This window comes from Azolla caroliniana, unplaced genomic scaffold (assembly GCF_043228905.1).
Source record: "Azolla caroliniana isolate FFs.n. ecotype wild unplaced genomic scaffold, voAzoCaro1.0.p SCAF_9, whole genome shotgun sequence".
Classification (NCBI taxonomy): Eukaryota; Viridiplantae; Streptophyta; class Polypodiopsida; order Salviniales; family Salviniaceae; genus Azolla; species Azolla caroliniana.
In genome coordinates, this window is record NW_028230444.1 from 1567199 (window position 1) to 1593887 (window position 26689).

At 35.8% G+C, this 26689-nt stretch overlaps 2 protein-coding genes and 1 non-coding gene across 3 annotated transcripts; 2 read left to right on the forward strand and 1 right to left on the reverse strand.

Moving 5' to 3' along the window:
- The first annotated feature begins 6987 nt into the window (after positions 1 to 6987).
- TPR3 (Tetratricopeptide repeat (TPR)-like superfamily protein) lies at positions 6988 to 13159 on the forward strand. Its single transcript, XM_087324751.1, has 8 exons — positions 6988 to 7265; positions 7809 to 7902; positions 8120 to 8170; positions 8359 to 8538; positions 8627 to 8809; positions 12158 to 12277; positions 12479 to 12612; positions 12762 to 13159. The coding sequence occupies exons 1-8, from the start codon at positions 7132 to 7134 to the stop codon at positions 12817 to 12819; spliced, it is 954 nt and encodes a 317-aa protein (XP_087180877.1). The 5' UTR covers positions 6988 to 7131; the 3' UTR covers positions 12820 to 13159.
- Positions 13160 to 14202: 1043 nt separating this feature from the next.
- On the reverse strand, positions 14203 to 22173 carry LOC147859765 (uncharacterized). Its single transcript, XM_087325018.1, has 8 exons — positions 21914 to 22173; positions 21195 to 21251; positions 20088 to 20264; positions 19079 to 19184; positions 15896 to 15941; positions 14866 to 14962; positions 14461 to 14510; positions 14203 to 14384 (listed from the first exon to the last, which is right to left on the reverse strand). Exons 1-8 carry the CDS (start codon positions 22106 to 22108, stop codon positions 14264 to 14266), a joined length of 849 nt encoding a protein of 282 aa, XP_087181144.1. The 5' UTR covers positions 22109 to 22173; the 3' UTR covers positions 14203 to 14263.
- A 3776-nt stretch (positions 22174 to 25949) lies between these two features.
- Positions 25950 to 26073, forward strand: LOC147859766 (U5 spliceosomal RNA). The gene has a single exon (XR_015530289.1). It is a non-coding gene; the product is annotated as a U5 spliceosomal RNA (small nuclear RNA).
- Positions 26074 to 26689: the final 616 nt, after the last annotated feature.

Sequence of the window (26689 nt, forward strand, 5' to 3'; positions counted from 1 at the left end):
GATTCAATTATAATTCTCGTGCATGCTACCTTTCGAGTAATGGTATTGCCTCTACCATCTCCTTTAACTTGGTTTTATCTACTATTTGAATCAATTATATGCTCACCCCATCCCCTCTTTTCTCATTTTTTTAAGGGTTATCTCAAGTCACTCATATGGATAATGGAAACGTTGGCCATTTCATATATCAAAGAAAACTTCATCATCCTTTTAAAAATGTTTGTATGATATCTTTTTGGTTTCTTTTTTATGAGATTGGTGGCTTTGCCTTAATGATTGTGCTTAGTTAAAAGCTATGCCTTCACCCATTTGAATCAATATTAGGATGAACTCTAGTATGCCACGTCTTTCAAAATACAAGCAAATGCTCAAATCGGCATGTTCGAGCTCCTTGTTCAATACTTTAGAAGTATGCGTGGCTAGATGGCTTGCCATTCACCTACGAACTCATTTACTCAGTCAAAGAGTAATCTCTTGAAATGGTTGGCAAGAGGAGTAGGCAACAACTTGTATCCATCTCATAATTGGGAGGAGAAAATTCAATCAAAACCCTCAACCTTTTCTTCTTAGTGATATTTATCAGGTAATGGAACCACTCTCCCAAAGTAAACAATTATTTTATTGGAAAGCTCCAATGAGGATTTGGTTCTAGTTGAGATGTTGAGAGCCATAGGTGTACCACATTTTCCATTAATTCTCTTTGAAATGTCATGTCAAGGAACTTTGAATTTATAGTATTGTAGCGTGAGTAGGTAAGAATTCTCACTTTCCAAGAGAGAATTGATCAAACCAAATCTTGATTGTTTGGATAGGAACCAATGTACATTTTTGGGTGGCGACCGAATGTTGTGATTGTTCCCCTTGGTGAATTGGTTTGCATTCCACATCATTATGCCGTAATTTAGCTTTAGTGACTTTATCATGTGACCACCTAACAAAGGGTCATTCTCATGCTAAAATAGTTTGAATGCCTAGTTAAGAATTCATATGTTTGCGTTTTGACACAAATCAACATAGTAGATCGGTCTCACCTGGTTTCATCCCTTTGGACAAGTAGCTCAAGTCAATGTGTCACGCTCTTGTTAGCTTATTGAGAGTTACTCTATCAGCTTGTTAATCATTGTCTCATGGAGGCATGGTGCCACCTCATAGCACAATGTTGCTTTCTTGGCATCCATTAACTTATTGGGAAGATTCTTACATTGTGCCACCGCTCAATATCTTCCCCTCATCTCGCCACTTCCTCCCTTCTCGACAAGTAGCTCAAGTCAATGTGTCACACTCTTGTTAGCTTATTAAGCATCACTCCATGAGCTTGTTAATCATTGTCTCCATGATGCATGGTGCCACCTCATTGCAGAAAGTTGCTTTCTTGGTATGCATAAACTTATTGGGACAATCCTTCATTGTGCCACCGTGTTATTACCTTCTTTGGGTTCGTTTATATTATTGCATGGGCTTGTACCATATGCATAAGGGTTGTTAGTGGAATCTACTCAGCCATAACAATGTGCGTTTGCTTCTCGTAGTTGATGTTCCATTATTGCTAGTTTTACCTTGGGGTACTTCATGAATCAAGGAATGTGGTGAAACTCTATATATGTTGTGGCTAGGGTTTTGAGGCTCTTTGTTAGCTATGAGGTTGTGTCTAAGCCCCCATCAAGATGTCACGTGTTGATTTGTCCTATTTATAGCTCTCCGAACAACCACCATTGCGGTCTACTCCCACATTTCCTAGTTTACCATGAATAATAAAATGCCATAACATTATAATTGTTGTATAGAGTAAGGTCAATTAAAATATCTGAGATTGCTTTGGATTGTCTTACTTTTCCCTAGTCTTACACCAACAATGGTCATTTTAAATATCCAAACTCATACTTTGATCCACGTAGTTATGAAGTTATAATTGTTGGGGGAGTAATGGAAAAATATGTTGATTTGTTGTGTTTGTTGAGATTTCTTCTCGAAGCGGAAATGGTTTCTTACTACTTGTCGCAATGACTGTGGGTAGCTCTTCTCTTATGTATGACAAGGGCACTACATTCTTATGACAAATGTTATGAAAAGAGAGTGAGCGATTTTTCATCCATGTGATTATACATCATGTGAACAAGTAGGTTTGTTATCTCAACAATTCTTTATATATACAATATTGACTATGATTGTTTATAGTCTATGTCTCATTAATCACACAAGAGTAGAGGATAGAGTGTCTCATTAATCACAGGGTGTCCTGCTTAGGGATGTCCATTGTGTTGATGTGTGCATAGAGAGAGAGAGAGAGAGAGAGAGATTCTATTATCGTATTCGAAGGTCAAATATGACCTATGAAACCAAAAAAATATCACAATTCACATGATGTGTGAAAGTTAGTAGTGATTCTCGATGTTCAAGAACTCTACCAATGAATGTTGCAATTAAGAGTGCACATTGTGGCTGTGAGAGAAATTTGTGCAATGATTGGGCTTGGTCGAAGATGTGTGGAAAGCATGGTCAAATGTGATCGATGGCTGACCATTGTATCAAAGCGTGATACTTAGACTCTCGAACTCGTTTAGAGCAAAGTGTGCATAGTCGACCACTCTCATCAATCGTGCCCCAACGCCCCGTCTTACATCGCAATGCATGTGAGCTAAGTTGCATGGAAGCAATGGTTCGAATGGCAGATAACGTGGTGGGCTCTAACATGTATCGATGTGTATGGTTTCCCCGTTCTATGAAGAATATGGTTTTGTAGTTAGGTGCAACATGTGTAGTATAATGTGTGAAGCATGAGCTTCCACATTTTCCCCATGTCATGATACATTGGTGTTGGAAAAAGGCCTCACTTACAAAGGAATCTAGTGCAACATCATGAAGCAAGTGTTAGGAAACGGGTCCCTCCAAATGGGAAGAGAAGAGACGAGTTGATGAGGAACTCGGCCGAGGCTGAAACCGAAATCGTGTAGACAACCAACTCAGAAGACTATACTTGTAAATAGTCTAAATATGCCCTTATGGGCTACACTTGTAAATAACCCAAAAGGTGTACTAGTATATAAGAACTTAGGGCAATCATAAGATGATGATGAGTTGTTGTTGAAAAGTTACTTAGAAGGTAGTTGCCTTAGTAATTGTGTACCTATAAGTGAGTGAGAGTGTGAGAGTGTGCAACTCTGTAGCTGTCTGTTGACGAAGTAGAATCTTGAGGTCGTTGCCTCGGAGCTTCTAGTTGTACTCCTCATTTTAGTATAGTGATTTTGTTTCTCGAGGTTTGTGGACCCCCATGGTTTTTCCCATTTCGGGTTTCCATGTTAAAATCATGTGTTTCTGTCTCTTGTGCTATTTCTATTTTCGTACTCTTTTTGAGTGCATTATATTTTACGTTCCCTACACCCAAACATCCGAATGCAAAACCGGTTGTGGCCGGTCACGATTCTCGACAGCAAGTGTGTTACATCCCATCTACCAAACCATTTTTCCATATCTTGCATCCAACCATAACACAAAATATGTGTCTTTTGGATATTTTTGCTTGCTTCCCATGCAATTCTAGAAAGTTGATGTGAGGAACTTTTGTGAACCTTAAGCATGTATTCAACAACCTTTTCCAGGGCCAATATCTCAATGGGAAGTGATCATGTCTCAAGGAGGAGGAGGGTGTAGGGTGTTTGTTTCTTAACCTGTAGAAACTTTGCAAGAAAATGTTATTGGACATTTTCAAACTCTTTCCAAGTAGATTTAGGGATGCTACCACCCAATACTTCCACTCCATAGAGAAGCACTAGTGTCACCAAAGTGTCGAAAAGTTATTTCTTGAGGGCCCAACACTTAATATCTCCATGATTGCATGTGTTCTCAAATGCATAATATGCTCGCTTTCCCGCCTCTAAGTGGCGAGTAGCACATTCATTCCATCTATGATTTGCTTGCATCCCATGCAATTCTAGGAAGTCGATGTGAGGGACTTTTTTGAACCTTAAGCATGTATTCAAGAACCCTTTCCATGGCCATGATCTCAATGGGAAGCGATCCCGTCTCAAGGAGGAGGGTGTAGGGTGTTTGTTTCTTAACTTGTAGAAACTTTGTAAGAAAATGTTTTTGGACATTTTCAAACTCTTTCCACATAGATTTAGGGATGCTACCACCCTATACTTCCACCCCATAGAGAAGAACCGGTGTCACCAAAGTGTCGAAAAGATATTTCTTGAGGACCCAACACTTAATATCTCCAAGATTGCATGTGTTCTCAAATGCATAGTATGCTCGCTTACCCGCCTCTAAGCGGCGTGTAGCACATTCATTCCATCTATGATTTGATGGAACTTCAAGGCCAATATATTTGAAGCTTTCCACACATTCAAGTGGCTCATTGTTGTACATAATGCATGGTTTATCTCTTTTTTGGCTCTTCACAAGCATAATCTTTGTTTTAGAGCTATTGACACTTAATTTAGTATGCATGCAAATTTTTTCCATTGCCTTCATAAGCTTTTGTGCATATCCTAAAGTATTTGCAAAAAGCACTACATCATCTGCATATAGCAAAAGCATAATCACGACATTCCCAATGGCAACTTCTTCAACACATTCTTCCTTTGCAAACTTGGTAACCTTTTCTTCCAATTCATCAATGCATAGACTAAATAGTGTTGGTGAGAGTGGGCCTCCTTGCTTAACACTAGTAATGCTATTGAAAAAATATGAAAGTCTATCGCTCATTTGCATACAACATATAACCTTCTCATATATATCAGGAAATTGTAAGTATATCACTTGGTGCTTCGAGTTCTTCCATTTGCCTCAAAAGATGCTCATGAGGTACCATATCAAAAGCTTTCTTGAAGTCTACAAAGCAACAATATAAACCTTCACCTCTAAGGCGACTTTCCTCCATTAATACTTGAAGCGTGACAAGGTTATCAATGGTGCTACGGTGTTTTCGAAAACCAACTTGTCTATAAGCTCTCTTACCATTTTTTTCAGCCCATGCACTTATCTTTGATTCCACTATACATCCAAATAATTTTGCCATTAGCAAGCCAACCATGATAGTGTGATAGTTGTTTACATTATTTACATCCCACTTTTATGTAAGGTTTGATCCAATTTGTAGTCCAATCGTACGACATACCATGTTGCAATGCATGATTAAACATATCAATTATCCATACATGTGCTTCCTTTACTATTCAATTGAGCATTTCAGCCCTTATACATTGAAGGTCGCTTGCCTTGGAATTATATTTTTATTTTTATTTTTATCGTCCATAAAGAGGCCAAATTTGACCTATGGGACCAAATTATACATGTGTTCTTGATATGTGTCTCCTTCCTAAGAAGGGGTATTCATACATTGAAGCACAAAGTCTTTATGCGTGAATAAAGCACACACATATGAGCTCAACCTTCTCAGTGGTATCTTAAGTAATGACACTTAAGTTATCACTCCCTCTTAGTATGTTTGCATATCTTGAACAATTTGCACTACATGTCGAGCATGTGAAGAGCAAGTGACATTCATCCTCTACAATGCCTTCATTGCATCCTTTGCATGTCTTCAAGTCCGTTACATTTTGATACCATGATGCAACTTCAATACCTAACTTGTGAGATCGAGTGCAAAGTAGTGTAAGGGCTTTATGAGCATTACTACTCATATTGGTAATGAGAGAGAGAGAGAGAGAGAGAGAGAGAGAGAGAGAGAGAGAGAGAGAGAGAGAGAGAGAGAGAGAGAGAGAGAGATGCATCATAATTGGAATATGCGCAATGCTTTTGTATTTGATGGTAGGCATGGAGTGAAAGCATATTTGCGAAAGTTGAAGGTAGTACTAATGTGACAATTTTCTTTATTGGAGCAAGTGGAAATTCAACCATACTCCATTGTGACACCCAATGTAAGCAGTGTTTTTCACACACTTTTATTAATATAATTGTGTGTTTTCACCAAGAGAGAGAGAGAGAGAGAGAGAGAGAGAGAGAGAGAGAGAGAGAGAGAGGGATAGATTGAAACTTGTGTAACACCACGACAATATGATTGTTAAAACTCAAGTCGTTGACATCGCCTAGATATTGGCTTGCGACTTGCAATGATCAATGACATTCTCATGCACTTCCAATCCCAATACTATAGAGCATGGCATTCATTAGTTGGACATGCAACAGGGTCATCACTCATTCAATTGATATCCAAAAGAAAAGAAAAGAATAGTACGCATAAACAAGTTGAAGTTTAGTGAATGATCCTTTTTAAACTCATTATTGTTAACTTTCATTGATTCTCCTTTTATGACTAGACAATAAATGTACATTATGTAGATGTGTCTAGTGCTTACACCCAAGTCATTGAGGTCTAGTATACTAGACCAAAAAACCTTTTGTAGTAAAGTGGTCATTGTCACGATTTTATAACGCAATTGCAAGCTGTAATTGGGCACCATTTCTAACATATGTCAACCTTCAAACATATTGACAAACCACAATCAACATTCACACTATGAGATTATGTTATGCTATGCCAATGCCACATAACAATGCCCTTTCACAACATGCAAGTCCAAGTTAACTAAATACTTAGCTAGTAAATGGATATTTTAACACGAAGCCCTTTTAGAAAAGGACAAGAATAGTACCCATCCAATGCTTACCGGGAACTCTCCACACACAAGAGTAAAATGATGCCTTGCTATGAGCGTTGAGGGGGGGAGGCGGTGGATTTTTAGGGTTCGGGGTTTAAGGTTTTAGAAACTTCGGGATTTATTTGCAAGGATGAAAACTTGAGAATACTTCTACAACTAATACTACTAGTACTACTATGTATCAATTGCATATATTTATATGTAGTTTATTTGAGAGGGCTCTTGGAGTTAGGGCTAACTATCTCTTCATCACACCGTGGAATTTGAAGGGTATTCTTGTAATATCATAAAGTTCGTGAGATCCTGCAAATACTTGGGGGGAGGGGGGGGGCTCGATCACACATTCAAAACTTGAAGGGTATTCTTGTAATTAATTAAAACCAAGAAAACCAGAGGAAGAACCAGACGAAGAAGAACAGATTCGCCATCGCCATCGCCATCGCCATCGCCATCGCCATACCTCGCGCTCACAGAGATCGGTCGTCCTCAGTACTCACCTGAAAGAAAAGGAATGGCTGGCTCAGAGCAAACTTCATCTCTCAAGGACCAAGGGAACGAACTGTTTAAGTCTGGGAACTTCCTCAAGGCTGCCGCTCTATACACTCAAGCCATCAAAGCAGATCCTTCTAACGCTACTTTATACAGGTCATTTCCTTATCCAGTAGTGTCTTCTCGTCTTCCTTCCTTCCTTCCATCATCATTCTTTATTCTTCTACTTTCGGCTGTTACTTTCTTCTTGCGAAATTCGCCTTGATTGTCCGTGGTCCTTTACCTTTTCTTTTTATGGAGAGACGTGTTTTTTTCGTGCCGTCTACTTTTATGCCTTCTTTTCCGGAGAGAATTGGTTTCCGTTTTCTTCTTGTTCTATGCTATCTGTATGTGTTTTTATGGAGTTTCTTTGTAAGGAAAAGATCTTCTGTTCTTTTCATTTCTGAAGTTTCTTGCCGAGAAAACAAATGCTATTTTGCTTCATTGTCTTGTGCTGCTATTTCTCTTCTCACGGAAAGAGGTTTACGTACTTCTTTACGAAAATATGTTCTTTATTTGTGTCTTTTGTTGCCATTTTCAGCGAGAATTTATGTTATTTGTTCATCTTCTGATGCAGTTTCTTTCTCAAGGAGAAAAAGATACTCTATTTCTCTTTATTTCATCCTCACAAAATACACTTTTCCCTTTGTTCTTCTGCAGCAACCGTTCAGCTGCTTTCTTAAATCTTTCGAAAGTCACCAAAGCTCTTGCAGATGCAGAAATGACAATCAAACTTAAACCGACTTGGGAGAAGGTTTCGTTATTGTTTGAAAATTTTCCTCTTCCATTGATTGCATTGTACAGCTTGAATTTGTGATCCTTAACATATATTCTTATTCATTGCATTATTCAGGATGATTTCTGTAAAGGCTCTTGTGCATGTTCAAATGTTTTGGACTACATCTTTGATGCCTTTGTTGAGCTCAAGCTCATGATTGTTAACAGACAATTTAATTCTTTGAATTGGCTAGGGTTATTTCCGCAAAGGCTGTATATTGGAAGCAATGGAACGTCTTGATGAGGTATGGTAAAATACAATATGGTTTTGCAGATTCAAGTAAAGAGATTTTTCATTTTATGCCATTTTGATGAACTAAAGTCTATGGCTTCTATTACGTAGGATGAAATTCAATCAAGTTTTGCAGATTTAGTTTGAAAGTTTTTCCATTCTGTTCCCTTTTGACAAACTAAGTTTGGGCCTTCATCAAAGGCTCTTGCAGCCTACAGAGAAGCACTTGAACAAAACCCCCAAAGCAATGAGGTTGCCACAAAAGTAAAGAGGCTAACTCAATTAATCCGAGATAACAAGCGTACACAAGTTAAGGAGGTGACAAAGAGCTATTCAAAAATTGATAAAAACTTAAACTTTGATCAACTGAAATGTGAATTGGTAAGCCTCTAGTCCACAACCATTTCACTTGGAATTAAAAGAATTGCAAAAGGTAATTGTTATGACATCCTTATTTTTCTAATCACAGAGCAAGGTAGTGAATGATGATGGTATAGGAGAGTGTATATGCAAGTTCTTTAAAGATATTTTTGACATGTCGTCGAAGGATTGGTGTGAGAAAAAAGGAAAACTGGATGCGAGAGTGTACTTCTACTCAGGAAAGAAAAATGATAAAGCTGAAGAGACACTTCCCATTGTATCTGTAGAAAAGGCAAGTCACATTCATTCCATTTCCTTAATAGCATCTGCATTGCATCTTTTTTCTTACTGCTTTGATAGTTTAAAAGTGCCCTAGTTTTTGCACATTCCAAGGGTACAATGACCGTCATGTTATTTAACATCTTTTGTCCTTGTTGTAATCTAGATTTATAAAATGAAATGCCGTCTGATTCTTCCTTAATTCAATTGTACATGCTATTCCCTATAATTGAAGATGTTTGCTTTGACCCTTTCGTAATAATATTTAAACATCCATGCGATAATGAATAAGTATTTACTTTTCAAGTAAATGACAAGACTGTAGATATAATGGGAATATAATGTTTCACTAGATCTCATTTCAACTTTTTTATGCCATTTATCATCTGTTAGAAATCGAACATGCTCTTTTCTAGTCATTGTTGGTGTGGACAAATTTGCCAAGTACTGTATCGTGGTCAGGAAAGAGAGCAGTTGACTAAATACAGTAGATGGGTTAGCTGTTAGGGTAAGGTAACATATGCCAGGAACCTCTAAGCTGAGTTCTTCATGTCAAGCCATTGAGTTGTGTCTATAACAGCTAACTCAAGAGCACATGCCCTATGCCTTATAGTGCATTATTCCTTCTATTGTAATCATTCTTTCTGTTAATATTGCATAATATCTGTCTTCTCCATTGTGTCTATATGTTGATTAATTGTTTGAGCATTGGAAGTTTCTCTGGAATAATTGGCCTCGCATAAAAGCTATTTAACAAAAAAAATTTGGACGAAGAGATTTGAATAGAGGCAATGGTGAATAAAGAAGTTTTGTGAATCCTCAGTCAAATGGTGAAGATGGCTTCGACAAGTGGTGTTGGTGACTCCTAACAGGGTGAGGCCATGGTCACTATAATGTAGGTCTTGCTTGCTTGACAGGAAACTCTACACTCTATGGAAGTCCAAGATGTCAAACCATGTTGGAATTCTATGAGCTCATGGACTCTGTGATTAAACTTGATGTTGAACCAGTTAGAACAATAGATCTGATGGTCGACATCCATCCAGCTTCAATAGATTTGAAAGCATGGTGAACCACCAACAATAAGGGTTTGCATGATTAGACAAACTACACTCTGTGGAATGATGGTGGACGTATCTTTGACCCCAATGAATTTGCAGGCATGGAGAATGTAGATTGCGGATGTCTTGTATGCAATTGTCACGAGGACTACTGATTCATTGTTCACGATGATTCAACACATGGGAAAGTTGGTGAGATCAACATGAGATGCGAAGTGAGACTATAATCCAAAACTTAGTTAATCAACATGCTTTTGAGCAAATAAAAGGGAGAAGGGAGATGTTTATCAAAAGGATAAAACACCTGTGGAGCTAGATGATTGTCTGGCATAGAGTTGGCATGGAGATGTATCTACACATGTTGGCCATCCAGCAGGCTACTTGTAAAAACAATGGGTGTAAATTAGTAAAACTATAGTATTAAGTATTGAGAAAGGAAAAGGAAATGGACAAAAACTGGGTTATTAGAGCTAGGTTCCACATAGGGACATCAAAGGCGATTGTTGAGAGATATGAAAGCAATGCTCATTCATAAAGCTGTGTAGTTAAGTTGAATGAAAGACAAATAAGGTGATAAAGCACGTTTTCCCCTACAGCACACCCCCTATATAAACACCACACCAGTATAACCAATCTAAAGGATAGAGAGAGAGAGAGAGAGAGAGAGAGAGAGAGAGTATGATTGATGTTTTGTCACTAAGCACTTTCCCAAGGTCTCCCACTGCGCATCATTAATTAACTAAATGATTGGGTATGTGTTAAGTATGCGTTGGCAGTCTGAGTGTCCAGTTGCCCTCGGTAACTAATCAACTAACGGAAGTACTGAAGCACAATCAAGGAGCACTTTCCTCTCTTATCCAGTCCTAGTTGATGCTCATTCACTCGTAGGAAGTATAATTGGCCATAGTGTTGTCCCTATAATTAGCCGCAGTATGCTACCTGAAAATGAGAGTGGAGCTGTGGCTAGCGGAGAAGCAGATGCTTTGGGATCCACAAGCCTTACCGAAGTGTGCTTGCATGTTGATGCAGTGGAAGACACATGATCAGTCAAAGGATTTTGATTCGTAGCTTAAGGGACGTTGAAGGTGTGTATGTTACAGTGGGGAACAACCAGAGATGTTCAGCCAAGGGAAGTGGATCAATAATGCAAAGACTCCATCGGGTGTATGAAGTGCTTGGTAGATTTAGTTTTGGTACCTCCCATCCATCGTAATCTATTGTTGATGTGTTGGTTGGTGGATGCTTACTATGAGGTCGTCTTTCACAAATCAAGTGTGCTTGAGTAGACTGCACTAGTTTGAGCAAAGCTGTGGCATCAACACTTTGGGCACCTGAGTTTCCTGATCTTGCCATCAAGGTTAACAACCTAATGTATTATAGGAACCTTAAAGAGGGTTCTAAGATTCTTCATGTGAAGCCATCGAGCTGTATTTGTATGAGCTTGCTTAGGAGCCCATGAGGTAGAGTTCCTGTTGTATCGTGCCTATTGAAGTTGTATTTTGAAACAAATACATTGAAGTCAAATTGTTTGTTGTAACTTGTCAGGTCTAGAGTGTAGAAAAAGGTATTTTACATGTGATAGAATTGATACTCTGCAAATAAACATAATCTCTTTTTCTCCATTGTTTCTCTGTATTCCGTAGCTGCTTTATTTAGTTTTGTGCAATAACCTACAAAATAATTCCTTTAAAAGTTCCTTTCATCTCTACTAGCATTTGAAACTACATTAACTTTGTGGAATTATGAATAAGCATGCGATATTTGTCGTTTGATCAGTTCATAGAATTTTTTTAATAATATGGGTAAAATATTCTTGTTTGTGATATATATCATCTCTTAGAAGCTGCTGAGGTTCTTTGCAAATCATTCCTTACAAGTCTACTTAATCTCATTAGTCTGGAAACTGTATTAACTTTGTTCAAAGATGTTACTTTGTTAGAATCTTGAAATTGGATCTATGCATGGGTAAAGTATTCTTGACAATACCACATTGCAGTCCTCTTCTAGTTGAGAGTTTCAAGAAGCATAGAAGCATAGAGTACATCCATAAAGTGAGTTTTGGGACCAGCATAATTCTCCCATCCCTAGTGTATTCAATTTCTGTTACTTATAACTTTGGCATTTGCAATTCATAAAATTGTTCTCCCTACACTGGATGATATATGTCATTGCAAAAAGTATATGCAGTATGATGTTTATGGTACCTTATGTTGTTTTTATGCATTGGCCATAAATGCAAAATTATTAAGAAAGATAAATTAGAAATCATAATATCTGTTTTATTTATGAGTTTCTGGCAGGCCTTCCAATCTCCAGATACATTATCAAGCTGTGTGTCCTTCCTGAGACAACATGCTGTTGACACATCAGCTATAGCAGCGTGCTTGGTAGTTCCAAAAGAAATCATTGCTTTTCCACAGGTAATGATTTTCTCAATGCTATACATAACTTATCAAGTATACCCTGAATACAATACATAACTTATCAAGATAAACCTCATTAATGCCCCCAAACATTCTTTGCTTCCTCAATAGCCGTTTGAAAAAGGGTATTTGAAATAAGTAAAGCTTAGGTATTTCCGAGTTGTTTCCTGTACTTTTTATTTAATAAGACAAATGCAGGTATGGAAAGGGCAAGGTTCAAGGAGATGGAGGCATAGCCAGTTGGATGGATATTTTATCCAGCTTGAGTTGTCTTCTTTCAGAAGATTATGGTTTATTCCTTGTGAAGTAGAAAAAGGCCAACCTGTATGTAGGTATTATTCTACATTTTGCTTGCAGAATTACATATTTCAGAACAAATATTATCTGCTTGAAGTGGTTTGACCAATTATTATGGTTTTTAAAGCACATTATTTAGTGCAAACATATGTTTTTAACTTTCAACTCTTTGCAATTTATGTAGGAATGCGGAGCAGTTAGACACCGATGCGCATGCAGTTATGGCACCGCTTTTCAGATGACATTTTTCAGATGAAAAAGCTTCATCTCTCTAATATATATTCCTGGAAAGCTGATATATATTCATATACTTTTGTAACATATGAAAGATTTAAGTGAAAGAGATTGAGGGAGTAAGAATCATGGTTACCCCATGGTTGCCGTGTCCGGAACACCTTCAAAGATTATGGTATCAAAAACTGATGCTCCAAATATTTACATTCAATTTATAGTGGATTCATGTCTCTAGTCTTTGTATGTATGTGGGCTGACCAGTAACAGGATATTAGGGTTTAGAACAAGTACTACCTACATATATTTAATGCAGATTTTAGTTAATAAGAGCATTCATTTTGACGTAAATTTTCTCTGCATTGAATTTCATGAAATGAGCACAATGCATGCATGGATAATGACTGGCATCTGCACAATCTCCTATGGGGTCTTCTGGATATTTCTTCAGCTTCTCTTAAATATTAGGGTTGTTTTTTAAGGAAAAAAAGCACAAGGTATCCTAACTTATTCAACGAGCATTCAGTAGTAGTATATCGTTTGAGAATCTTGAACTTCATAAATTTGTAGGGATTTATGAACACCATATATATTACAAATTCCATTAGGTACTCTGATATATGAAATTCTATAGAAGCAATGTTTATCAAGGAGTTGGTGATTTGAAATTTGTATTATAAGAGGTGGAGTTAATGTGGGCAAGCAAAGAAAATGCAACATATATAGGACACGTTCAAAACAATTAAAATTAATAAAGTTTTGAACATTGTAAAGAGTTAAAAATGATATCAAGTAGTGCACGTGAAATCATTGTAGGAGATTTTAATGATACTAGCTATGATTCACATTTGATCTATGCTAAAAGTAAACAACATTTTAATAAATACCCTTTTATTCTACTCAATACCCTTATTTTATAAATGATGACAACCTTATTTCTTAAAAAACCCACAAGTGATGTACAAGTTTTTGCATGAATGAAATATACACAATCCATATGCAAAGAAGGGAAAGTGTGAATACAACAGACAATACCATGAGCTCTTCCCCTTTATCTACACTCCCACTATTCTTTTAAAGCATTTCTACTAGTACATCTCATAAATTGAGCTGTTTCAAGAGTTTTTATATGCATAGTCTCTTGGCATTTTATAAAAGGAGACCCTTGCAAACATAATATCGTGCGAAGGAAAAAGCCCAATATTTTTTTGTTGGTAATTTCTTTCCCCTACAGTCGGTCTACAGCCCCCACCATTTTTCTGGCGAAGAGGCCATTTGAAAATATACTGAGAAACTGCCATGTATATACGGTATTTATCCCTCAAATTTCAATAATTTATTATCTATTTGATATTATGGTTTCTACAAGTCGTACTATATGAAAATTCATCACCAAAGTTACAATATTGTTTTCTCAATGGATATTGAAAAGAAAAGAAAAACTACAGTTCAACACTAAGGTGCATGTTTCCTCACTTTTTTTGCCTCAAGCTTTTCAGCAATCAGTAGCTCAATCAAGGATGCAGACAGACATAAGATAACTATCCCTGTTAACAGCAACCGTAATGGCAAATACCTGAATAAAACGAATAGTTTTTTCTTGTTAAAACACACATTACTAGCAAGTATTAGTTTATTGTAGACATCATTACCATGGAGGCAAAAATCCGTGGTTAGCAAAGATTACATCCACAACAAAAGCCTGAAAACGCAAAGAAATAAGTTACATATAAGTACATCCACTAAATGATTGGGAACTATAAAACTGTGTTCTGTGTTTAATAAACATGTACAGCATCAGTAGTTATATATATAGAAGGTTCATTCTTAGCTATGTTTCAGAAGGATCTCATACATACACTCTTCTTTGGATATTTCTGGTTTGAAAACAGATGTTGATAATCAGTTATAATCACTTTTTGTAGCTTTTCACCTCCTGTCGTGGTTTCCCACCAGTATTAATTATAATGTATTACAAAAACAACATGTGTACCTACATATCTATGTATCTTAAGTGTATGTATGCTTGTGTATGCTTAAGTGTATGAAAAACATACCACGCCAAATGAACAAATAAGTAACTGAAGTCTTGGAACTGTAGACATTAACAACGCAGCCCAAGCCACCAATGATGGCACAACACTCCAGACATATCTGCCATATAGATTAGGGAACATGTTTATGATTTCCAAGAAAAACGAATTTTCATAGATAGTCATCATATGTTTGTCTTAAAACAAACTAGTAAAGTAGGCTTGTCCAGAGATAAGATGTGTGCATGACATTACATGTTTACAATAATTTGTTTCAAAGTGTGATTAAAATAATCTTAGTCACTGTTTATCTGATAAGAAACTTTCATAAGCAGTATGCCTTGTCATGAATCTTTAAGTGGTCATCATTGCTTGTAAAGGTTTAATCGTATGCATAGTCAATGAAGGTATCAAGTTTCTCTAATCAATTGATTATTGAAAAGGCTATACAGAATCTAGAAACGTCTGATGTGGGGGTATTTGAGTAATTTATTAGGTTATCTCTAACCATCTTACATGGTTGTGTGGTGCGACTTATGTTGATAGGCAGAGGCAGTTATATGACCAAGGAGAATTATCATACCAGTTTTTGTTGCTATGAGTAAAATGCCATGACTTTTACAGTTAAAAGTGAACAGGCAATGGAAAATGGAATTTTGATATCTAACTTTTAACAGTCACCAGGCCACTGCATTCAACACAATAAGAGGAGTACAGCCAGTCTACTACTGCACTTGGCACAACAAGAACTCAATCTAATACTGCACTTTGCCCTCATCCAGTCACAGTGCTTTGTTGGAAATATCAGATAAAGACCAGATCCACAGGGACACCCTGGCAATGCATGCTCTAATGCCTACAATCAATTAGAATCTAACTTCACTAATCCTACCCAGCTCAGGGTTTTGACCATCACCTAAACAAGCTTTACATTTAGGAGCTTCACAACCACAATAATAAAAACTCAACGTGATACAGCACTTTTATGAGTATCTGATTATATTAATTTTAAATGAATTACCACAGGAGGCATAACAAGAGATGCATGACTCACCTCAGAGAGTTACTAGCATAATTGAAAATTTTGTGGTTCGGAGATGCTGTAGAAAAAATATAATATCTTACTTCAATACTCCAAAGTTTTAACTTAATGAATCAAATATGCAATTAATAAAATTTCAAATGTAGGATATAAATGACAAAAGACATTAAATATAGCTACACTTGTTCTATATATATTTTGCAGAACTTTCTCATACTTCCTGTAGACTTTTTCATGGCTGATAAAATTCAGTAGTGGCCTATCTACTTTTTCATTACGTTATGAATGACGGCATATTAATCTTTACCTATTATTGGTATTGATGACGAGAGGAAAATTATAGTTCATAATAGTATCTCATGAACACTATGCATGCTCTCATTGCTGAAATCTCGATATACATTATCTGGGTCATAGAAATTCAGTATAGTGGTTCATGTACTTAAACATTACTTTATGAATGATGATATATGTATATTCACCTACTCTTGTTTCAGATACAAGAGAGAAACCCTTCTACAACAAGAGAATTTGTTGCCCACGAGGATAAAGGGGAGGTATATCCCACAATGACATTAAAAAATTGCATTACCTACATCAAGAATTCCTTGGGTCTCAGCAGGATACCAAAAACTTCTCTGTGGGATGGGCCACTTGCCATATCCACTGCTGAACAAACAATTTTATATTTGAATCATTCCTTGTACTCCTTTCATCGTTCTATCAGTAAAAGTAGGAGCCAAATCTTCATCTACTGTTAGACATGACTAAAGATATCAATTATGGTTGGTAAAAATCCTCGTCCCTCAATACAAGCCCCCATGATTGGCTATTAAGTATTAGGCTCGTAGATTAGTATTCATCAAGAAGGCTCATAAATTAGTATTCATCAAGAAAGCAACCAACTCCTGAACTATGACAAATGATGGATCCCAGCACCTATCATTGAGCCAACAAGACCTTTTGTGAATCCCTTTCTTTTCTTTTCCTGTACTATTTTTTCTCCTTCTGTACCTAATAGGAAGGTTGTTGGTCAGATTTTATTTTATCTGCCTGACATATATATCACAATGTTGTATTTTGGACTACTTTTTATCTTTTCTATTTTTATCTCTGAAGAGGTGATTCAATGTAATGTTGCAAAATACAAAACAAAACATCACATCCTGTTTTTCATGTCATCTCAGAACTTTGAGAAACCTACATTCACCTAACTCTCACACTCATTAGTATCACTCACATACAGTGTACATACACAAATATTATCCAACATAAAAATAATCCCAAATATTCTTATGCATTCATTCTAAGAAAATTTTTGCTACCATTCCTATGATGCACCCAATGCAATAAAAATTGCAAATAAAAGAAAAGAACAAACACATCAAAGAATGCAAGTTAGTTATCAGGCCAACAGTAGATTTCCCTCCCACATTGTAACAGCCTACAGATATTGTGAAGCAACAATGAAGGAACAGCCTTACATTATTAGAAAAGATAGAGATTGCAAAAGCTAAAAGAGAGTGCAATATGAGTCACCTCGCCTATCATCAGGACTGAAAACCATATTTTGTGGTGTCTTGAGTCACCTACCTCTCCGAATCACCCACCCCGATGCATGAGATTATGCACCCAATCTTAACTGTGGATGGATGCTGTTGTGTACCATCCAAATAGTGCATGTATACCTGTTAAAATAGCATCATAAAAGTCCCCTATTTATCATGCATGTCATCCCTTGTCTTTCTTCTCTGTGCATTAGACAAATAGGTTCTTTTTCGTATACTATTTTATACATAGAGATTGAATCATTCAGACTCCAGTACACCTGAATATCCCCCCTCTTTCCATTGAACATTCCCAGAATTATCTCAGGAAGGAATAGATGTAAGTGATTTGTTCAACTAGCTCTTTCCTGCACACATGCACAGTTGTTTGGTTTTTTTCCAGATCTAGAGAGCATACTTCAGATAATAAACTACATGGTAAAAAGGACTATTGATTCTTTGAAAGAATCAGGTGTTCCTTGCATTACACACAGGCATGCTCTCGTAAACTCTATAAAGACTTCATGTAATTTGGCATAGATTAGACTATTGCTGATAGAGGTGAAAAGTTAACAAATCATTAAGCTACCTATAGCACAAAAGAACCTTAAGTATATTTCACATTGCACAGTGTTTTTTTGTTTAATTTACAAGGATCATTGTGTATTTTTTAAGGAGTGACAATCTATAATAAAGAAGGGGGTGTATGTATCGTATGTACGTATATATAAGATTTCTTTTATAAACTTTCCTACACCTGTCCCTAAACCACTCTCATTCAAATAGAAATCTTCTTTAAGAAAAGAAACAAGTCAGCTTGAAGTTTTATTAAGAAACCTTAACATGTAATTTCTACTTATGAAGGTTTTTGTCATGTGTGACTGAAACTCCACATAAATATTACTTTCATTGTGCTGCTTAACTACTTGATAAGGACTTACTACTCATAAATTAATTAATATAATGTGCAAGCCGTTTACATACAGTACAGTGTGACCTAGCAAGGATACCGTGTATCACATTCATCTTATCTACATTTTCTTAATATCCTTTTCTAGTTGCATATGATTTATTATTTATGAATACAACTCATATGCAAGTTGGTAGTATAGCTACCTACAAACTTGGAGAACAAGTGTTCAAATTCTTTTGCCTTGTTCTTGTTTCTTCGATGGTGCTTTCATCCATATTCATTATATAAAATGTGTTAAATCCTATAAGGGTATATATGTGCAATGTATAAACAGATATTTCCACAAACCATAAATTAATCATATTCAAAATCAGTTTTACTATCACGCTCAGTATATAAAATTCATTGCATATGTTTGCCACTGGTGATTCCCAAAAGAGAAGGCCATATAATTCCATGAATTTCTTGAAGTACATATGTGGGGTGGAAGTTTGAACCAATGAAGTGATTTTCTTCATTATTAAGTGGTTATGACCATATAGCTTTAAGCATTGTAGAGGGCTCTAATGCAAGTGTACCCTTTGACCTCAACAATGCGGGCATGAAACTACCTAATGTTGGAAGCTTCGCAATCAATTGAATATTTTTACAGGGGTGCTGGTAATCTTCAACAAATCAAACAAGTTACAGATAACTAAAGATTCAAATAAATAACGATGCAATAAAATGACGTACCATTAACACCAGCCATTGCGAGCCCCCAATGTGGACTGCCCAAGAATGAGAGAATTGCTGCTCCATAAAGTGATTGTGCTTCTATAGGGTTTACAGCTAAGACCTCCTGAAGATTTCCTTCACATAGAAGAAGGAATCTCAAGCAGTGAGAATATGTTAACCATAAATAATGAATCACATATAAGTACATGTGTGTGTGTGTGTATGTGTGTACATAAAGACTAATATATAGAAAATAAAAATGGTGGTTATGGATTCCTATTCATTCATACAAAGTCCTGGTCTGTTGTATAACAGTGTCTAATCAGAAGAAATATTGGCTTCTTCACTTGATCCCAATACATATGATTTTTACATGGAAGAATGTAAGAATATACAACATCCATCATTCAGGTTAGTATGTACAGAATAAAGCACAATTAACATACCAACAAAGAAATACAGAAGAAGTTATAATTTAATAACACTGTCTAATTGCAAGAAATATTGGCTTCTTCACTTAATCCCAATACATATCACCTTTACATGGAATAATGTGTGAACTTACAGACAAAAGAATATACATACATACATAATTCAAGCTAGATGTACAGAATAAAGCACAATTAACAAACCAACAAATAAATAAAGAATATTATTACAAATTCCTAGACAAACATCATCATTAAGCACACCGGTTAATCGATATTTACTATTGGGATCAAGCAAAGAAACAAAATTTCTATGAAGTCAATATGGCTTTGTATTCAACAAGATGTTTCGACTAAATAATGTACATTTGTTTAATGTTCTTGTTCACATGTTTCTGTTCTTTGTTCACAACATATTAATCATGCATGCATTTACATTACATGTGCACTATTTAATTCGTGGTTTTCCTATATATTTACATATTTCTTTATAAGGTCATAGGTATTTGGATAAGGCAGCAAAGCAGAATTGCCACATGCTTAAAATGTCTTGGAATACAATATCAGTTTGCAGAAAAAGGAAGTTATATAAAACTCACAGGCAAAGGAAGAAAATATGGGATCGGTGGTGTGAGCACTAAGAACGGCACTGCTCCTGCTATACCAAGTACCATAGGCAATGCTGGTGCAGTAGCAACGCTGGACATGAAGATTTGAAATGAGCTGGTCTTTAGACCATCTTTCTTCACGGCTTCAGTTTCAGACGGTTCTTTCCCCTATGAGAGAGGAAGTAAAAAGAAAAGCATAAGAGAACATTTTGCAAAGACAAGATCCAGAGTTCAAAACATGAACGACAAAAGAATCAATGAAGATGTAACTTCAAGTCCAAATCATGAATATACTTCTCTGCAAGCACATACCTAGAGTCCAAAACATGAAATAAACATTTCTCAAAAAGGAGGCCAAGAGCTCAATATATGAGTTTAATGTCTGTGTAAAAAGCATATATCTATTATTGAGATTCCAATACATGAATAGACCATTTCTGGAAACACAAATATATATTATCTAGAGTACAAAACATGGATGAAGCCTTTCTAAAAGCACATATGTTTAATCCAAGAAATCGGTAAAACGTTTGTAAAACAGAGATTTGGAGTCTAAAACATCAATAAAAAAAATTCTGAAAGTAAAAATCTGGAAGAACGGAACATTTCTGAAAGCCTACATCTAGCGTAGGGTTCAAATCATAAATGAAACTTTTCTCAAAGCACATATCTACAGTTCAAAACCTGACTGCAACGTTTCTGAAAAGATAATTCTGGAGTCCAGAAAAATTTCATGAAACATTTATATGAAAGAGTTAATATGATATGAATCTAACATTTCTGATGAACATTTTTGAACGCACATGTCTACAGTTCAAAACATGGAAGAAACGGTTTCGAATTCATATATCTAGAGTCCAAAACATGAATCAGACGCTTATGAATGCATGTACAATACATGTGAAATAATTTGAAAGAGCATATGTAGAGTCAAGAATGTGAATGAAATATTTCTGGAAGTCTAGAATTCAACAAACAAATAGAACAGTTCTGAAATTTCACATCTACAGTCCAAATCATGAATGAAACATTGTTGCACCCACGTACCCAGGGACAATAACGCAGTCTCATAAATAAAATGAAAGAATGATGATTTACCTCTGGTGCTGCAGAAGTTGCAAAAGCACGCTGTGAAGTTATGCCTGTAAAGAAAAACTGAAGACAAATAAATGAATTTAGATTACCAAAATGATGGAATTGAAATGGAACTACAACAGTGTGCTTGCTTGTGTGGGGAAACTGTGGTGAAATGAATGAACTTGATCCAGAGAAGTACAGAATTGGAGGAGATTAACAGGCAGATAAACACTTCAGATATATTTCTTCCGGCGATGAAAAATATTACCCGCATACCAAGCTCAATTGCATGCATGCATACATACATACATACCTTGGTTGCAAAGAAGAAAAAACTTTGCATAAACACCTTGACTGTGGTGAAGAAAAAGATTTACATGCATAGCAAGCTCGGTTGATTGTGGAAACATACATACTTTGGTTTCTATATGTAATTTTTCTCGTGGAGAAAAATAAAAACTTTACATACCTACGTGCATTGGTGATGACAAACAAAGAAAACACTTTCGAATCTGTGATAAAGAAAAGATTTGTACGTACATACATATTTCTCTCGTGTAAAAGGAAAAAGCTTACAGAAAACCTCTCTACCTTGCTTTGTAGCGGAGACAAAGATTCACCGGAAGATGAATATTCAATAGAGTACCTTGCTATGTGGAAGAGAAAATGATCTACAGAAGAACGGAGAATAAACTTGCTTTGGCATGGAGACAAGTATTAACAAAAGAGAAACAGAATACCTTGTGGTGCGATCTGAGGAAGGAAAAGACAGGAGGATTGTTCGAGGGAGGGGATATGCAGAAGGAAGGACCGAGAGGTGTGAGGGGAGATGGTTGAGGAAACGGTGGAGAAAGGGATGGGGAAGGAGAAGGAGGATGAAGCAGAGATCGAAGGCGAGGTGAACGTCGCGCGACAGCAAGAAGCTTGGAAGCCATGGATGAATCGAGGAGCAAACAGACAGACAGACAGAGAGAATGAGAGGGAATGAATGGAAATTGGAATGACCAGATCGAAACAAAGCTCAGAGAAGTTTTACATTGATTCTTTCTATTACATCATACATATTGAGATGTATATATTATGTATTGATTCATTTTATTCATTTTATTCAATTGTCATCTTTGTATAAAGTTAATATGTATAGGAAGGCAATCTATTGACATAAATCAAATAGAAATCATAGATAATTTTTGATTCATTGATTTGTTAGACATGTATTTATTCAATTGACGGCAATCTATTGACATAAATAAAATAGAAATCGTAGATAACTTTTGATTCATTGATTTGTTAGACATGTATGTATTGATTTATTCAATTATCATCCTTTTAGTAGGTCCAATATGTATGTAATCAGCACAATTGTCCGAAAAAGCCCTTTATTTTACATGGCTCTAGTTATGATGTAAGCCCCTTTGAACAGCCAACAATTGGGTACAATAGTATTTAGCTTGTATGCACCCTAATTAATTGTCAGCTCTCTCATAGTCGTGTACCTACATGAAGACAAAAGAATTAACCTTCCTAAATGGAATGGTTGTGTAGCTACATGTTCTAATTCGTCCTTGATAACATTCTCAAAGTTGTGTAGCTACACGTGAAGACAAAAGTTAAGATTCCTAAATGGAATGGTTGTATGTTTAATATTTCATATGCCTGATAATGAAGATCGGATTATTAATTGCAATATTTTTCTTCTTGGTCTAAGCCCCTCCAACTATCTTCGTAGTCACCATCATTCGATGGTGTAAAGAATCAAAATGATGGAGATGTGTGAACTTATTCTTGCTCCATCCTTGTTTGCCTTCCTCTTTAGTAGCACCATTATCAATGGCTTTACGAATGATGATAAATAATATCAACTTCAGCGAATGTAAGAGCAAATACAAGTTCACAATGAACATGATAAAAGGAGACACGTCGTGGATGAATTAGGAGTGGAGAGTGAGTCGGTGAACCGACAACGTTAAAACATGGACACCTCCAAATGTCTCAAAAATAGGAAATGGTTGGGTGGCCAAACATATCTTTCATTTTAGTTATCCTACATTCAAAAAGAAGGTTACTCCAAAACTATAAAAAATATAAACATTGATAGCTTGTGATTCCATTGGGATGGAGCAAATATTCTTTTGCGAGGTAATAAATAATACTATGTACTCATCCCGTCACAAATGCCCTAACCGTAATTGTTTTGAATTGGGCTTCTTTCAATAGTTAGAGCTTCAAACTATACAAATCCTAGTAACAAACTACTCAAAGCAATCCCCAGTTATCTTAAGGATTAGTTCATTTTCAAAACATGCAATTGGATTAGGGTGGGCCTTGCAAAGCAAATGGTCTTTGTAGATGGGTGGTTGGTTTCCAATATAGCATGGTAGAAGGGTGGGTGGCTATATTTTAGTTAACGAGGTAAGTGCTTGTTCATCCTACAAGGGTGGTATTCGTAATGCTCAAATAATTAGGAAATGAATATGATTTATCCATGGCCTCTTACACGACATAAGAAGAAACCACAAGTTGATTTTGCATTGTGCGCATGTTAGTGCAATTACACATTGGAATCCATAGAGGTAGCAAAAGGGATTTGGTGAGCACCACCTATGCTTCCATAAGAACAATTGCCTAGTGGATAAGTTATTTTTCATCAAAATATCAAGGTTATAGCCATAGATTGACACATGCGTGATATTATCCATGCGCAATATTCTCAATATTCGAGAATACAAAATGGCCCCAAGAATATTAAAAAACCATTCGTTTGGTAAAATAAATATAAAAAATTAATTAATTATTAAAATAAATGTATTTCACCAAAAAAAAACAATTATTCATTAGTAGATTATAGTGTCAAGAGAGTTTATGAAACTTATTTTAATTAATTAATTTTTTTAAAACGAATATTTTTATATTTATTATACAAATATGATTACTATTAGTATGAACTTTGAAGATATGATTAGTTTGGAGTACCATTTTTAATGTCAAGATAAAAATATCCATAAATTTTGAGGAAATAAAAAGTGAGAAATTAATGAGCCTTTAGTTTATTTTATTTATTTATTAAAAATAAAACGACTATACATTTATTATAAAATTTTAGTAGTGTCAATTCCCCAAAGTCCCTCTCTTTTATTATCCCCCTATTTATTGTTAAGTTCTTTTTTTTTTTATCTTAGGAAATTTTTTTAAAAAAAGTTTTTTTTTTGGGGGGGGGGGGGGTGTTAAACGAATACTTGACTACCCATTCGTATTCTTATTCGGTTGCATTCGAATGGGAAACCCCACGAATGCGAATATGTCAATCTATGGTTATAGCCTTAGGGATAACAAGCTTGAGGACAATATATTGTATGAATTTATGTACCATTATCATAAAGTCTTCGAGTTGTCAATGCACAAGAATAGAATTTATGTTGTATTTTCCAAATACTAATTGAAGCAATGTCAAAGTCAAAACTATGTGGCCTACTGTCATAAGGTTGGAGTCTGAATTCATTATAGTTGTTAGAGTTTGCCAAGTTGGTCGAGAGTTTGTCTGAGTTGTCCACATTTATGTCGTGAGTCATGACTCGTCTTTCAACAATTTTATTTGCTTGTAGAGTGTAGGTTGCCAAGGAAGTAAAGCCCCTAATTCCTTCATTTACATAAACTACATCTCCAAGTGGAGAAAGTTTTTTGAGACCATGACATCTCTTGCGAGTTTACCTAAGCTCATGTGAGTTGGCGAGTATGTTATAATATTGTAGACACTATATATTTTGCCTAACTAATATTGGCTATTCACCATGTTTAGGTTTCACATGTAGCACACGAATATGTAGTTAGGTATATGAATGTAATAAAAACAATGAGGATAAGATCGTTGATTTTGAATGTGTCTGTTATATTGTCTACATTTTCTCTATCCCTAATGTGTTCTTTGTGAAATCCCCTCTATGTCCTCCTCTCCTCTATTCCCATTTTCAATTAAATAAAGTACAATGAGACCATGATATATGTATGGTTAATAAAGGAACCATGACAAGCATCACATCGTGAACAAAGAATAAGGTTATTATGGACAAGATTGCCTCCATTTAGTGATCAAGCAAATGCTAATTTTTGAATCTAAAACCATCAGTCGGAATTGCAGTATCATACAAGCTAGTAATCAAATACTTAAATTGATACAATATATTTAAGATCAACAACAAAAAAGTGAACAAAACACCATAATCTTTACCACGGAAAATGCTCTAGGAGGGATAAAAACTCAATGGACTAACGAGTGATAGCAGTGATTTGCTCAAGGTGTCAAGTTTGGTTGCTACACAATAAGGCATTGATGAAGGAAAGAAAGTGGGCTATACATACTAACAAGATTGTTGCAAGATTTTCTTAACTTTGGGTGTCCTCTTCATGGGACCAAATCTTGCAATTGGTGCTTGTTCTCATACATTCAAGTAAATGACATCTAAGATTCCATCTCTTAATGACATAGTTAAGAAGGGTGCAAAAAGCATAGATAAAGAGAATAAACACAATGAAATAGTGTAAAATGTAGTGCAATGATGCATCAATCATATTGTCAATTAACACAAGAAGATTGTCTAGTGTTAATATTCTCCGTTGAACAATTTCCTTGTAAGGATAAAGATGAAGAGGTTTGGCGTGATGTGATGGTGAATAAAAAGAAGTTTAGTGTTGAGTGAATGCTTATATATCCCATATACTAAGGACAAGAAAGGTTTGGGCTATAAATACGAGTATTGATATTTATCTCTATTCATTGGGATGGCGTGGGTTGAGCACAGAGCGAACTATTCTTTCGCCTTTTACTAAAGAATACCGTGTGCTCCTCCTACCTTAAACGCCCTAACACCCAATTTTTGGGAGGGGAGGCTCTCATTTGAGCTTCCCACTATAAGTAAATTGAAATAAAAAGATGAACAAGGTTGATGTAGTATATTGGTAGAAAAGAGAAATGTGCTAGTAGAAAGGGTGGTGTGCTTAGAGTACATCATAATCTCGATGATAATTGTCAATGAACTACATGACAACATTCCCTTGTAACAAGTAATTTAACATTTGCCCATCAATAATTTGATTGTTTAACAACATTAATTTGTTGAAAAAATATATTTGTATTTTTGTGATTGTAAGATGCATATAACAATGTTCATTGAAACTATGAATATGACAATTAAACTTAGAATACATCCTAAATTCGATGGTAATTGTCAATGATAGACACAACAACATTTCCGTGTAACAAGTAATTTAACATTCGGCCATCAATAATTCGATTGGCTAACAATATTAATTCAATGAAAAAATGTATTTGTATCTTTCTTGGGAATACATGTTGATGTTATTTTGTTGCTATAACAAAGATGTTATGCTTGGATTCTTGGTGCAAGTTGGATGGCATGCAACATGAGTAAATATTCATAAACACCAAGCATGTGACGTTCTCAAAGCAATGTCTTCATATAATAGAATGTCTTCTTCTGGAGCTCACACATACTAGATGT

Bases quoted from the DNA above. Each gene is read 5' to 3' on its own strand.
- TPR3 (XM_087324751.1), top strand. From the start codon at position 7,132: ATGGCTGGCTCAGAGCAAACTTCATCTCTCAAGGACCAAGGGAACGAA. The intron at 7,266-7,808 runs GTCATTTCCTTA...GTTCTTCTGCAG, and splicing joins TCTAACGCTACTTTATACAG to CAACCGTTCAGCTGCTTTCT. The intron at 12,613-12,761 runs GTATTATTCTAC...CAATTTATGTAG, and splicing joins AAAGGCCAACCTGTATGTAG to GAATGCGGAGCAGTTAGACA.
- LOC147859765 (XM_087325018.1), bottom strand. From the start codon at position 22,108: ATGGCTTCCAAGCTTCTTGCTGTCGCGCGACGTTCACCTCGCCTTCGA. The intron at 20,265-21,194 runs GTAAATCATCAT...CCTCTCTCATAG, and splicing joins CAACTTCTGCAGCACCAGAG to GGGAAAGAACCGTCTGAAAC. The intron at 14,511-14,865 runs GTATGTTTTTCA...TTGCGTTTTCAG, and splicing joins TTATTTGTTCATTTGGCGTG to GCTTTTGTTGTGGATGTAAT.